Genomic DNA, 14,224 nt, shown 5'->3' on the forward strand with positions numbered 1-14,224 from the left:
AAGGTGTTCCAGTTTTATGGGCAAGACTAAGCGCCACTGCCTGCATTCTTAGCTTTTTATTATACGACACCCGGATAATATAACTGTTTTGCATCGTCCCCTCAAAGTCGTATAATTGAGTTTCCAACGTAAAGATGTTTCAGAGTTATTCGTTTTAATAAAAAGATATATTCAAATCTTATATTCAAATTATTAGTTTTCTTATTTCTCGGCGAGTTCAATATATAAGGGTCGACTTATGTTTTTGTTTGACCTATGTTCAAGTAAATACGGTACTCTTTGCTGCAACCGCTATGTACAAAACAGCGGTCAGTACAGGGATCGATGAGAAAAAGTCCGTCGTTGAAGGGGGCAACGAGGGATGCTTTTTGCGTGTGCTGCAATGAGATGACAGCGATAAGGAAAATTAACGTGCAATAACAGAGAGGAGCTGTTCACAGAGATTGCGCCACATTTTGATGCATGCGAGCCATGCCGCACTGTCTGTGCATGCATGGGCGCGCGTCCGCAAGTGTGCGTGTGGTTTGGGCTAATGCGGCGAGGCTAGCAGCGATGATAACGTAGAGTCAGCTTGGCATGTTCATATTAATAAATGCTGTTTCCATTTTGTGAGCCCTGTCCTCACTTTTTTGTTTGGCCTACATTCGAGGTAAATTTTTTTATTTTTTCTGGCTTCAGACATTTGGGGTCGGCTTAGAATCAGGGCCGGTCTAGATTCGAGTAAATAAGGTACTATGTAGAGCAGATGGGGCTACATACAAGCTGATTTGAGTTGTATAAATGGTGCTATAGGTTCGTTGTTATACAAAATGCGAAAATTGCGGTCAATCTGAACCGTCCTCACAAATCCCTTCTATACCAGCCAAAGAATGTTACGCATTAAAAAGCTTTGCTTAAATGGTGAGGCTGGGTGCACAGTTTTGCCAGTTATTTTAAGGTGCATTCTTAAGGTGTGTGTGTGTGTGTGTTTTTAAAAAACCAGTGGTGTTTGTTTTCACATATTTGTGTTGATATTGGTTTATTGATGGTTATGAAACGTTCGACAGCGTAAATACTTCAGGAATATTCACCGACTTAGATTTCGTGTTGTGCATAATTGAGGGTACTATGTAAACCTTTACTACTTTAAAATGTGTGTTTTTGACATCTGTCTGTACATGTTGTTGTGCCTTGTGTTGTGTACACATTTGTCTGATTTGGACTTTGTGTGCTGTGTAAAACTGAGTTGTGTTCTAAATAAAATGCATAAAGCGAGTCTTATTCAGACTGCTAGTGTTGATTATCACACACGATCATCAAAGAGTGACATGTAGGGAAAGAGCAAAGGTGTCTCTGCTTTCCTTTTGCATACAAGCAACAATATTTAAGGGGGGACCCAGGTCTTTGGGACCGAAAACCGGCCCAAAATTCGAATTTTCAATTTTTATTTTCCGCGTTCCTGACGCGTTTCCGCGTCTATCTCCGAAATTTGGTTACAAAATACCGCGTACTTCTTTCGTTATCATGATATAAAGATGAGAATCTGCAAGCGGTGCCCTTTAAATTGGGGACAAATCGCGGCCGATTTTCATTGCCCATAACTCGATAACTACGCGCTCTGCCAGCGCCATTTTGGTATAATTCGAAAGCTCACGTTTCTGGCTTTCTTTATTCGTCGGTCAGCAGTGTTGCCAGCGCTGCGGTCACGAAAAAAACAAGAGGAAAGGGCATTCGTGGCGCACGCTACTATTGGTCAGTTTGAGCATGTGACCAAGATGGCGAGTCATGATTGGCTCCAAGGACCACGAGCGCTCAAATGACGAAAACAGACGCCATTTTGTCTTAGTCTCACAACTGCAATGGTGGTACGCTGGAGGTCCAACAAAGTTTCGTTCCATGAGTTGTTACGGGCGGAAACGTACGAGACGCAATATACTTCTGAAAGCAATTCCGTAGTTGCAGTTGGCACAGGATACCTGACAGCTCGCTGCTGAAGTCGTACCACCGCCGAACGTCGACACCTCAACTGCTTTGCCAGATCACGCATATCCACACGCCGGTTAGACTTGCGTAAGAATTGAACACAGCTGTCATAACTGAAGAGGAAGTGGATAAGATAAGAGCACATGAGAATTCTACGCTCGACAAGATTGCATCTATGATGGCCACGGAGCAAAAGATTCAGCGTTTTATTGAAGATCTGAATGGCGATAGTGCAACAGCCTCGGCTGCGAAGCCCGCTACTTCGTACGTTGTCGTCGGACGTGCAGCAGTGAACAATCTTCTCGGCATTTTCTCATGTAATACTTGCCGTGGTTCTACGTAGCTGGTGCGGAACGATCAGGATTACGGTCTCGCTACTAAACTGACTGTGGTTTGCAAGACCTGCGGTGAAGTTGTGTCAGGATGGAGCTCGCGGGGAATTGAGGGGCCAAGAACGTGTTGTCCTTTTGAAGTGAACATACTCGTAGTGCATGCTATGTCGCTGATCGGCAACGGCCAAACGTCCATGAATTATACCTAGTGCCTACTGATGGGATTTGGTGCCGTTTTTTCAAACTTAATTTCAATTTTGCTTCAGTTCATTTCTAGTTCTTCCGGCCCTCTTTCTACTTGTCCGTACTATAGCTTAATAAACAACCCAGCAGTTCTGGTGCCTATTATCACGGTCTGTGAGTGCAGAGCATGGGTGTTAAGCTGGTTCCTGAAACTTGGGGAATGCCCTGATGAGGTGTTGTTGGTGACCGGACGGTTGCCCCCGTCTGCAGGACACGGGAGAAGAATGATCAAGATCTTGCGATCAGAGAGCCGGAGACAGGTTAGACATTTCAAAGAATGTCTAAAGGTGGCCTGTTCGTCTGCTTCCGATGGTCTTTTTAACGTGAAGGCTTTTCGGGACTGGTGCAGACAGGCAAATATTGTGACTGAGGCTATATGGAACGATGTTCGTCGAAAATTGCCGAAAAAGAAGAAAAGGGAAGTGCCAGAAGGATGTCTTCTATTACTAGGGGGTGCAACGGTGGAAGAAAGGCATCAACAGGTTCTCAAGTTGGGGTCAAAGTTCTGCGTGGAACCAAGGATCGACATCGTCGACAAGTTAGCACTTACAAGGGACATTGCCAGGAGTGTACCAGAGAAAGAAGAAGAACGATGTGTGGTGGAATGTGTGGACGTGGTGGCTAAAGCTTCGGTAAGCGATCGATCCAGACCCAATGTTGATAGGACTGCTAAGTATTTTGTTGAGAATAATCTGCGTGTTGTTCAAGCAGACAAGGAAGGCTTTCTGGTTGTTGTCCCAAATGATTGTTACTTAGAAAAGGCTTTCCTAGCGGTGAACAAGTGCTTTAAGAAATGCGATGTGAATGCAGAAAACATAAAAAAGAAAGCGGTGGAGCTATTGAAAAAATGTGACCAAGATAAGCTTGTGTCACGTGTAAAAAACTGAAAAGGAATGAAATTGCAGATATCTTTTACGGCAAAAACCCACAAGCAAGAAATTCCGTTTAGGCCAATTGTGTCCGAGCGAGGGTGTTGGCAAGTTCTGGTCGCGGTGTTCCTGCAAAAAATGTTGAATTCCCTAAAAGTGCAGGATCCGTACTTACTGAAAAACTCTGAAGTTCTTGTGAACTGTCTGGCATCAGATAGTACAAGCTGCAGCTGGGGATTCAGCATAGATGTTCAAGATCTTTACTATTCCTTATCGCATGGGCCCCTAATGTGCAGTGTTAAAGATTGCATAACAAATGAGAATGACGAGGTGTCATTCCGCAATACGTACGGCATGGCCGTTGAATCCTTTCTTGAACTTCTACATTTTTATTTAGCGAATACACATGTAGGATTCCGTGGTGAAACGTATATACAGGCAAGGGGGTGTGTGCATCGGGTCAAAGGTAGCTCCCATCCTAAGTAGCGTTATTTTGGGAAGCATAGACAGAGAGTTGGCCAAAGATTTAGAAGGTGTAGTAAGTAAGGTATACAGATATGTCGATGACTACTTGATTTTAGGCTGTCCTGTAGACAAGGGTGCTTTCAGGAATAGGGTTGTAGAAGCCTTCAATTCTCTGGGCAAGGGCTTAACATTTACTTTGGAAGTACCGGTAGATAATAAGCTACAGGTTCTTGATGTCAAGTTAAAATTTCTGCCGGAACATGTGTGTTGGTCATTCTCACCCCGAGCTGAAAAACCGCTAATGAGCCTCAAACCATTCCAGGCTTGTGAAGAATGGGATAGTCATTTTGTGTTTCAGGTCAGCGTTGTTGAAGTCATGTCACCACACTGTAAAGATTGCATTTTTTGAGCACGTTGATAGGTTGAGAAAGGCTGGGTACCCGCTCGCTGTGATGCTGGCGTCGTGCGCTAGACTAATAAAAGAACTTAAAAAGGATAAAGGACAATGCACAAAGAATCAAAGGCAGAAGGTTGTAGCTTCCAAGGTTTCAGTGGTTCCGTATGCGCACGGCCTTTCACACAGACTTAAAAGGGTAGCTGGTAGTTATGCAGTAAAAGTGGTATTTTCGGCAAAAAACAAAATAGGTAGTGTGTGTTCTAAGGTTAAAAAGAAGTTCGAATGTAAGGATGATGAAAAGAAAGAATGTAGTGTTAAACATCCACGCAAGAACCAATTTGTTGATTGCGCGAAGAACGTTGTGTATCAGATTCCTATGACGTGTGGTCATGTGTACGCAGGGCAGACTGCGAGATGCATTAACACGAGGTTAAGGGAGCACATGTCTAGTCTGAAAGGTCGCCCTAGTAAGCATTTGGCAATGCATTGCCAAGAACATGATTGCTCCCCTTGTCTTAATAGCACAGACATTTTGTATAGGCATAGGAATCAAACCGCTAGGGAAATTGTGGAAGCACACTGGATTGAAAAACAAAAAGAAAAATGCATCAGCCATCCGTCTGTTTCATTGTTAGATAAAGAAAATTAGCTCCTATCATCACATCTTTAACGCATTTTATTGTAAGTGGTTGTTTTATGCACCTTGCTGTTTTTAGGTTGACCGGGTGGCTTTTGTCCACGTCTTTTTATCACAAGTATGTGTTATATGTAATATTGACGTGCTCTCCTGACTTGATAGCGCAGATCTGCGGGTATCAAATGCGCTATAGGCGTGCTCTGTTGACTAGATCGCGCAGATCTGTGGGTATTTAAGCAGGTAGTTCTTCAAAAATAAAACCAGTTGTTAGAAAGCGCTCGTCCTTGTGTTGCCCCTATTCTTCGTCCGTTTGTTCGCGCACAAAAAGTTTTAAGATGAATCTGTTCCAACTATGCCGACTCGCAGTTATGCTTAATTTCAGTATATCAGTTGTGAAATATTTTTCGCTGTTTGGTCAAAACCACAATTTTGATGATAATGCCGTATTGGAGGTGCATTATCTCTGCTTCGACTTGTGCTATCACTGCAATCCCTTTATTTTTTTCCATAAAGGCAAACCTATGTAGAGTGCAAATAAGTGAAATAACATTGTATTAGAAGATTATTTTAAAAAATTTTTTTAGCAGTTAAATGGATTTCTCTCGCTGAAGTTTGAAATGTTCTCATTTGATATAAAATTGGGTTACAACACCATACTTACCTATTTGCACTCTTTGTTAGTTCCACATCATTTTTGTATGTCAATATTTATCATGCCATGTATAGTTTAGTAGCTAGCTCACCTCCAAGCAAATTACGCAATAAAGCTGAATTTCTTCAATTCCTGGAAAGCTATTTACTTTGCGAAAAAACTGGCTGTATATTTAAAACTAGTACATTGAAATACATAAACTCAGCAAGTTTTATCAAAATAGATCAAGAACTTAAAGAAAAGGTTTTGAACCGCAGGGTCCCCCCTTAACATCTGCTGACTGGTATATCAACATTTCAGCAAGTACAATTTTAGAAGCGGACCCGGCCGCCGCAGTGCCGTTTGTTTGAGCACTGTGTGTGCAAGCCTGGCATTGAGCTGATGATAGGAGTGCTTGCAGCGATGAAGTCCACTGCCGTGTCAGCCGGAGCGGCCCGTCTGCGGCACGCTCAGCACTCCTATTGCACCGAAAACGAAGTGGAACGCTCGCTTGAGCGGCATCGAGCACCAGGGATTTCATGGCACAAGTGCCATATGGCAATGTGCTGGCCTTTACACCAAATATACTGAATATTAGAAAAGTCTAACAGCAGATACTCGACTCACAAATAATATTATTCGAATGTTCCCAATTCGATTCCATGATGTTTGATACTCATACACTCATGCTATAAAGTCATAACTAGTCATATAGCGTTCCGGTGTTCCTGTCGTTCACGTTCGATGTCCACTGATGACCTTGGCGATGTGGACGCTTTGTATCAGTTGGACCTTAGCACCATTCTTGCACTTTTGCGGTGCTCCGCGTTTTCCGAGCTCCAAGAGTTGTCAAAACTAACTGATGTGCGTCCAAATAAGTTCAAATTGACAAGAGTTTGATTCCTTCGAATAATTCATACACCTGCCGGGACCAGAGGATGATTCTGAATTATCAGATGTTTGAGAATTAACGATGCTAACATACTATCACACTAATATAACATTAACAGGCGTTAACTGTATTGCACAGCAAAGAAATAAAGGCAAGGACAGCACTTACAGCTGTGCTCCTGCCTCAAATTGACGAGGTGGGAACGTGAGCGGGACGCGTCCCCGCTGGAAGTGATCCGGGAAAACCACTTCCGGGTCCAGTGGTGGCACTGGCCACGGTGAAGCGTGGGCTTTGCTCAAGGCTGTGGCAGAAGGCCTCTGTGGGGCACGACGATCTAGCTCAGCATGCAAATCCCATCCGTCCCTGCAAATGCACCAGAAATGTTCTCAACAGGGAACAAGGGGATTTCTCATGAAAGGAACATTCAATTTCTGTAGCAGAAATCTACAAAGAGAGACAATTCAGCCCCTCAAAAAGATAAATTAATCAGTGGGGTTTGAAAGGAAGCTCTTTAGCTCGAAGCCTTTCTATATCTAGATGCATGCAAATGGAGAAATAGTTTTTCGTGGCACTCAATGCACCGAATGTGATGAAGTTTGTTGCATTTAAAAGAAAAAGTTAAAATCTAGTTACTAGGAAGCAGAATTTTAGTTTAAGCCATCTATATCTGAATAAAAGCTGTTGAAAATCACAAATTTAGATGTTCTGACAAATGCAATTTACTGAACTGCGATATCTGTTTTTGATCCACACTTAGATCAGTAAACCTAGTACTGCAATCAATTTTTGGCAACTTTTCTAATTCTAGGTCCCAAATCTAAATTTTGCTTGCTGCAGTCTCTAAAGTTTAATTTTCACTCTCAAATCAAACAAATTTCATTCAAATTGGTCCAGGGGTTGTTTCATAAAATCTTTCTGCATTTTACAGGCATATGAATAGGCAGCATCGAAACCGGCCTCGAGCTAAAGCCTCCCGTTAACATGCCAAACCGACAAAGAAACTAAGAGAAAACGTTGTGCAGGGCTTCAGGCTAATTTTGACTGACTGGGTCTGCGATATGCAAAGATTCTGCCTATCTTCCTTTTCTTTTTTGCCTTCGTAATGATTTACACAAAGCTGACGTCCTGCTATCATCAAGATTGACCACTCAGCAGGACGAAGAGCAAATGAATAGAATCATACAAAAAGAATCCTTACATACTACAGGCCTTGTGGTTCTTTCACATGAAGCTAAGGTGCAGTGTACAAGCGTTTTTGCATTCTATCCCCATTGGGAGATGGCTTCAAGGCCAGAAAGGCAGCCAGCGATCCCCTGCTCAGCAGAGAATGCTCCTTTCTCTAAACGGTGGCAATAAACTGAGCCCAGCTCACCTCACATCACAATATAGTCAGGTGACAGGCTCATTTTGAGGGCAAGAAAGCAGGTGCTGGTTAATAAATAAAAAATTGCATACATTTCTCTTCAGAGGTTTCTTTAAACACTTGAGAGTTTCCTTAAATTTATGCTCGTCATTGGGTCACTTCTCGAGCACGTAAACTCAACACCGCCCTGCGCCAATTTCTTGTTCATATGAGTAATTGGTTAGTGAGTGGTATTCTTTATTTTACTATAAATGTCACCTGATGCTTAAAAAGCACCTAAGAAAGCAACAAGCAACTTTAGTTACAGCTAATATACATTAATACCAACTCCTACAGGCCATATATATTTGATTATTCAAAGTCTAACAAAATGTGACACAACACAGACTTACGAGTTCCTATATAGATTACTACCTACACAAACAAGAGAATTTCACATATTCAGCTGTGCAAGTTGTCACGATCCACCCGGGTTCGTGAGCAAGGAAGGGCTTGAGGCACCCTCCGTTAGACGGACGCGCCGTACCGTGGTGGTGCTGAACGATGACTGACTGCCGAGCAGCTGTGCTCGTCGGTGTTTATTGCAGTGCGGTGACCAATGTTGCCTGCCAAGCTTGGCAGGCCACCGAGCCTGGCGGCAAACGAACATTATGCCTGAGAGGGCGTCACATGCTTGCTACACCCCCTTACCCCCAGTTTGTTTGTTAAATAAAAGAAACAAACGTCCATGTTCAGATCAGAAGGCTCTGCCACCGTCCCAGCCAAGTTGACTGTGCCTGCTACCCAGGCGAGTAACAGTCCGGTGGCCTCCGCCGTCGAGTACTCCACCTAGGCACTGGTGTTGATAGGTCGGGTGTGGCAACGCTGGGTGCTGCTTGAGCCAGCCTCGCTCCATACGGAGGGTCCGTAGTGGTCGGCCTTGCAAGTGGTGCCAGGCTCGACACTGGTCCAACAGGTGCCGCACCGCTGGCAATGGTTGCCGCCTCCGAGGTGGGTGGTGCTCAGTTGGAAGCGACTGGTGCTGCCGCTAGTCCTCCTGCGGGCTGGAACTCAGAAGTGGCAGTCGAGGGTGCTGGCCAGGTCCCGCGGCGAGGCCTGACATGGTTGGCGTGTCTGTGCCACATGGCCCCGTCTAGAATGCGGACGAGCAGCGATGAGGCACTGGCAGGAGACACCACCTGTCTGGTAGACCAGGGTGGGCCAGGACGGAAGTTCCTGGCAAAAACTGGAGCTCCCAACTCTGGCAAAGGCCCGGGACCGCACCCTTGGTCAGCAGCCAGCTTCTGCTTCAGCTGCTTCAAGGGCACTGTGGATCGAGGTCCGGATGCAAGACGTACAGGATGTCTTGACCATCCAACCCAGCAAGAGCTCACAGGGGCACGGCCAGTAACATCGTGAGGCATGGTCCAGTACTGAAACAGTATCCGGGCAATCTGAGTCCGGAAATCCCCAGTCTGGCTCTTCTTGAGCTTGTCTTTGATGGCTTGCACCACCCGCTCGGCTGCACCATTTGAAGCAGGGTGGTACGGCGGAACCATCACCTGGTGGATACCGTTCTTCGTCAGCCAGGCCAGGTAATCTGTGCTGGCGAAAGCAGGACCACTGTCAGACACAATGACATCTGGCAACCCATGGGAGGCGAAGACCTGTTGTAGCGCTGCAATGGTCGTGCCTGCTGATGGAGTGGCGATAGGTAGAACCTCCACCCACTTTGAAAAGGCGTCCACCACCACCAGGAAGTAACTTCCCTTGAAGGGTCCCCCAAAATCCACATGTAGGCAGGACCAGGGTTTCTATGGGAACGGCCAGGGGGTGATTTCCACATGATGCGAGGCTCAATGATTCTCCTGGCAGATTTTACAGCTCTGCACCAAGTGGGCGATGTCCGGGTTCAGGCCAGGCCACCAAACATGGGACCGGGCCACCATCTTGGTCTTTTCTACGCCAGCATGAACCGCATGCAGCAACTGCAGGACCCTGTATGGGAGACTTTGTGGGATCACCACCCTAGAACCCCACAGTAGGCAGCCCTGTTGCTAGCTCAGCTCAGCGGCCTTGTGGCTATAGGCCTGCTGCACCAATTCCTCTCTATGGGCCACCGTCTTGACCATCCGAGACAGGACTAAGTCCTAGCTGGTCGCTTGAGATACCGCAGATCTTGAGAGCACCTACGGGTACGTGTGTTCCAGCATGAACACTTCAGCAGGTTCTGGAACAGCATCAGGCACCTCTGGCAGGGCCAGGCGGCTCAGGGCATCAGCGGGTCCTAGGTCCTTTTCCGGACGGTGAACCAGCTGGTAACTGTAAGCTGCCAGCCTCAAGGCCCAGCTTACCACTCGGGGTGATGCCTGCACAGGAATTGCCTTGTCAGGCCCCAACAGCGGCTTGTGTTCCCTGACCGCCTCAAACTTCCGGCCCCACAGATACTGGTGGAAGCGTTCGACACCGAACTTGAAGGCCAAACCTTCCTTGTCCAGCTGGCTGTAACGTTGCTCTGCAGCATGAAGCCGTCGAGAAGCAAATGACACAGGGCGTTCCTGGCCATTTTTATCCCGGTGTGCCAGGACTGCTCCTACACAGTATGGCGACGCATCTACGGTAAGGACGACAGGCTTAGCAGGATCGAAGTGCACCAGCACTGGAGCCTTGGTGATTAGCTCCTTGCTGTGCTGGAAGGCCCGGTCCTGCTCCTTCTACCAGACCCATTGTTGACCATCTCGAAGAAGAAGATGGAGCGGTTGTAGATGCTGCAACAGGTTCGGCAGAAAACTCTTGTAGAAGTTGATGAGGCCCAGGCAGCTCTGAAGCTCCTTCTTGTTCTGGGGCTTAGGTGCTTTGAACACAGCATCAACTTTGCGGGGAGCCGGGGCTAGGCCTGCCTGGGAAATGACATGTCCCAAGTACTCAACGCTGGGGGCTAGGAAAACGTACTTTTCCAGCTTGAGCTTGAGGCCGGCGTCTTGCAGTCGTGCCAGGATGTTGTGCAGGTTCTGCAGGTGGTCCCCGTCGTTGCTGTCAGTAACCAGGATGTCGTCCAACACTGTCATGTGCCTCATGCCCCTGAAGAGGTTGTCCATCTCCCTCTGGAATATGGCTGGGGCCAAGGCCACACCAAACAGTAAGCGCATGTACTGAAAGAGCCCCAAAGTTGTCCATATTGTGACATACTTCCGGGAGGCATCCTGGAGCACCAGCTGCTGGTAAGCATCTGAGGTCGAGCTTGGTAAGCTTCTGTCCACTGGACAACGCTGACCAGAGATCTTCAATTTGGGGCAGCGGGTACTTCTCGACGGTAGCGATGGGGTTGATGGTAACCTTGAAATACCTGCAGATCCTGACACTGCCGTCTCACTTGAGGACTGGTACGATGGGAGCGGCCCATTCAGATGTCTTGACAGGCACCAGGATGCCATCTCGCTGTAACCATTGCAGCTCCTGAGTGACCCCGTCCTTCAAGGCAAACGGCAGTGGGCGAGGCTTGAAAAGAAACGTGGCCGGGCTCCCTCAGGTACACAGATGCCAGCCGTCGTACCGGCAAATGTGCCCACCCCTGGCTGAAAGAGGGACTTGAACTCGGTCAGAAGGCTGGGGACGTCCTTCACCACGTGCACGCTGGCTTCCTGGTACTCTGGCAGACAAACGCCCAGTGCATGAATCCAGTTTCAGCCCACCAGCATCCGTGACGACCTCTTCGTTAAGTAAAGGGGAAGGGTTGCCTCCCTCTCGCCAAAGCAAACACTGACCTGTGCCTGACCCTGGACTTGGGAGAGTTGCCCGGAGTAGCTGCGCAGCATCACGCTCGAAGCCTCGACGGACATGCCGGGGAAAGTACGCTTGAAGAGTTTCCCGGCCATTACTGACACGCTGGCCTGTGTCCAGCTCCATGGAAATGGGGTGCCCGCAGATTTCGATGGTCAGCATGCAGGGCGGCACAGACAATAGTACAAAGCCTGTGTGCCATATGTCGAAAATCGGCGAGTTCTCGGCCACGATGTGGAGTCTGGCCGCGGAAGAACTTGAGCCTGCAGCGAGCGCAGTATGGCGAGCAGCTCACCGAGCGTCTTAATGTGCGGCATGGCTGGCTTGAGAAGGTCGAGCAAGAGGCTGAAGACGCGGGTCACGCAGCTGGCCAGGAAAATGTCCCGCTGTTTGGCCTCGGGTGTGTCGTTTGCCCGGAAGAACACGTGGACTTGCTCCTCATGAATTTGCCAGGCGGACCCATCTCCCTCGAACGGCTCGAGCCTTCCGTACAGCGGCATGGCGGCAGCAACGGGGGGGGCGATGTTTCGCCGCTTTCGGCAGCATGGGTCGATCCGTGGATACTCGTCGGCAGTGTCACGAGTATCCTATCCTCGTCGCCAGTGTGACAATCCACCCGGGTTCGTTAACAAGGGAGGGCTCGAGGCACCCTCCGTTAGAGGACACACCGCAGTGTGGTGGTGCTGAACGATGGCTGACCACCGAGCAGCTGTGCTTGTCGGTGTTTATTGCAGTGCAGTGACCAATGTTGCCTGTCGAGCTTGGCAGGCCACCGAGCCTGGCGGCGAACAAACATAATGCCTGAGGGGGCGTCACATGCTTGCTACACAAGTCAAATGCACGTGCAGACAAGCATGTGGTAATGTACATGTTGCAAAAAACAAGTGAACCCTTACAATCCTACATAATCCTCGCCTCTAAACACCAAAGCCAGTAATACATGACTAAGATTACAATGCCACTTCATGGCAGTGCCTCTCAATGTAGATGAAAGTGTGGCTGTAAAAGACAGACCCACTGTGATTACCGATGCCTAGTGAGCACATCATTGCCAGCTTTGTTTGGTTATGTTGCTCTGTTCTGGGAAGACAAAAATGCTTAAATTAGGTAACTCTTAGCTGCATTGAAAACCTAGCTCTCTAACAAATTCCAGTTTTGATTCAAACAACCACAACACTAAACAATCCATGTGAATTACTGTGAGTCACAAGTTCATTACAAAGCAAGGAAAGTAGCCAGTCCATTGCTGGTTTGGAATTAAAAAAGCAGTGCAAAAGCTCCATGCTGGGGGCAGAGAACTCACCCTGTTCCAGGTGTCAACAGCTGAGCATGGGCCTCGCCTGCCTCATGAGTCAGCAGGTATGTTCCTGGTGCCAGCCTGCACACCAGATGCACCAGATTCATGCGACAGTGTTGATAGTGTCTGGCGATGGCGCACACAGACAACAAAGTGCAGATCAGGCATGGACTGGTCTGACCAGTCGGGTGATGAGCTAAGTGTTGCAGCTTGCAGGCACAAGCACACAAGGAGCAAAAAGAGCTGATGAGAGATGCAGGAACAGGCAGCTGAGATTACTTTGAAAGATTTGCAGCCTGCCAGCAGAAAGAATGCCCATTTATGGTGGCCCCAACACACCAGAGACATGATGGTTTGTGGTGCCTAGTTTGTGGCACATCATCTGGACACCATCATTAATGGCACACATTTTTTAATTTGGAACAGTCAAAGTAGTTAATGTTGTTGAATGCGGAAACAGTCCTAGTCAACACACCCCTACACTTGCAGATCGCCTTGCCTGCTTTCAAATAGGTGAGAGAGAGAGAGAGAGAGAGAGAAAGAAGGGCATCGTGTAATAAATTGTAATGCAGTCAATAACCAATTTTTCAGACATGCCTGATAATTGGGATGCCTTAGCAGCACTGCCACATACCCCATAGAGCTAATGCATAAGGACGTCCGAAATTTCAGATTTTTCGTCATCCGACTTTCTGCCATGAGAGCAGGTCCAAAAAGGTATTAATGCAGAACACCACTGGCGCTGTTTGGATTACCTTACAGACTCGAACCAGTACTCTCAAGCGCCGGTCTGCTGGCAGCCGCAGCTAGCTGAACCACTGCAGCCATTATGTGCTCTGTAACGCGAGGCTTAGCTGCTGCGACATTCACTACCACACTTCTATCTGTTATGGGTGTTTTTCATTGAAAGGATACGCCCTTGTCAGGAATGGCACTGATTCCCCTTTCATCATCCTCCACAGTGACTTCGAAGTGTGCAAAGCATGGCAAGGGTCTAAAAACCATTGCATAGTGCTGGTTCCCAAAACTCACCTTTGTGACATTACAGCAGTGTTACGCAGTCAAGCATACACAATGCATTGTGGTGAAGCACATCAATAGTGGAAAGGGGCAGGGGCCGCTGTCATGGGACGTACAGTAGATTCTACAAGATATAATCCTGTTACGTACAATTTCCCGGCACCAATGTTCGCTACTGAGAAATCCCAAAAATGACCCAATATATTTACACTTCTTTTTTACCAATTCATACATACTTGAAAAAACTAATTATGGGGTATTACATTGCAAAACCATGATCTGATCATGAGGCACACCGTAGTGGGGGACTCCTGAAATTTGGACCACCTGGGGTTCTTTATGGTGGTCCCACACAAC

At 47.3% G+C, this 14,224-nt stretch overlaps 1 protein-coding gene across 5 annotated transcripts in view; it reads right to left on the reverse strand.

The window, feature by feature from the left end:
• The window catches only part of LOC142573066 (uncharacterized), a 241,610-nt gene that overhangs the window by 107,522 nt on the left and 119,864 nt on the right, over nucleotides 1–14,224 (reverse strand). For all 5 annotated transcript variants that reach the window (XM_075682580.1, XM_075682583.1, XM_075682582.1 and 2 more), the window contains exons 15-16: nucleotides 12,854–12,928; nucleotides 6,597–6,791 (exon numbers count right to left, since the gene is read on the reverse strand). In XM_075682580.1, coding sequence (XP_075538695.1) covers nucleotides 6,597–6,791; nucleotides 12,854–12,928 — 270 coding nt within the window. The remainder of the gene's footprint in view (nucleotides 1–6,596; nucleotides 6,792–12,853; nucleotides 12,929–14,224) is intronic.

This window comes from Dermacentor variabilis, chromosome 2 (assembly GCF_050947875.1).
Source record: "Dermacentor variabilis isolate Ectoservices chromosome 2, ASM5094787v1, whole genome shotgun sequence".
Lineage (NCBI taxonomy): Eukaryota > Metazoa > Arthropoda > Arachnida > Ixodida > Ixodidae > Dermacentor > Dermacentor variabilis.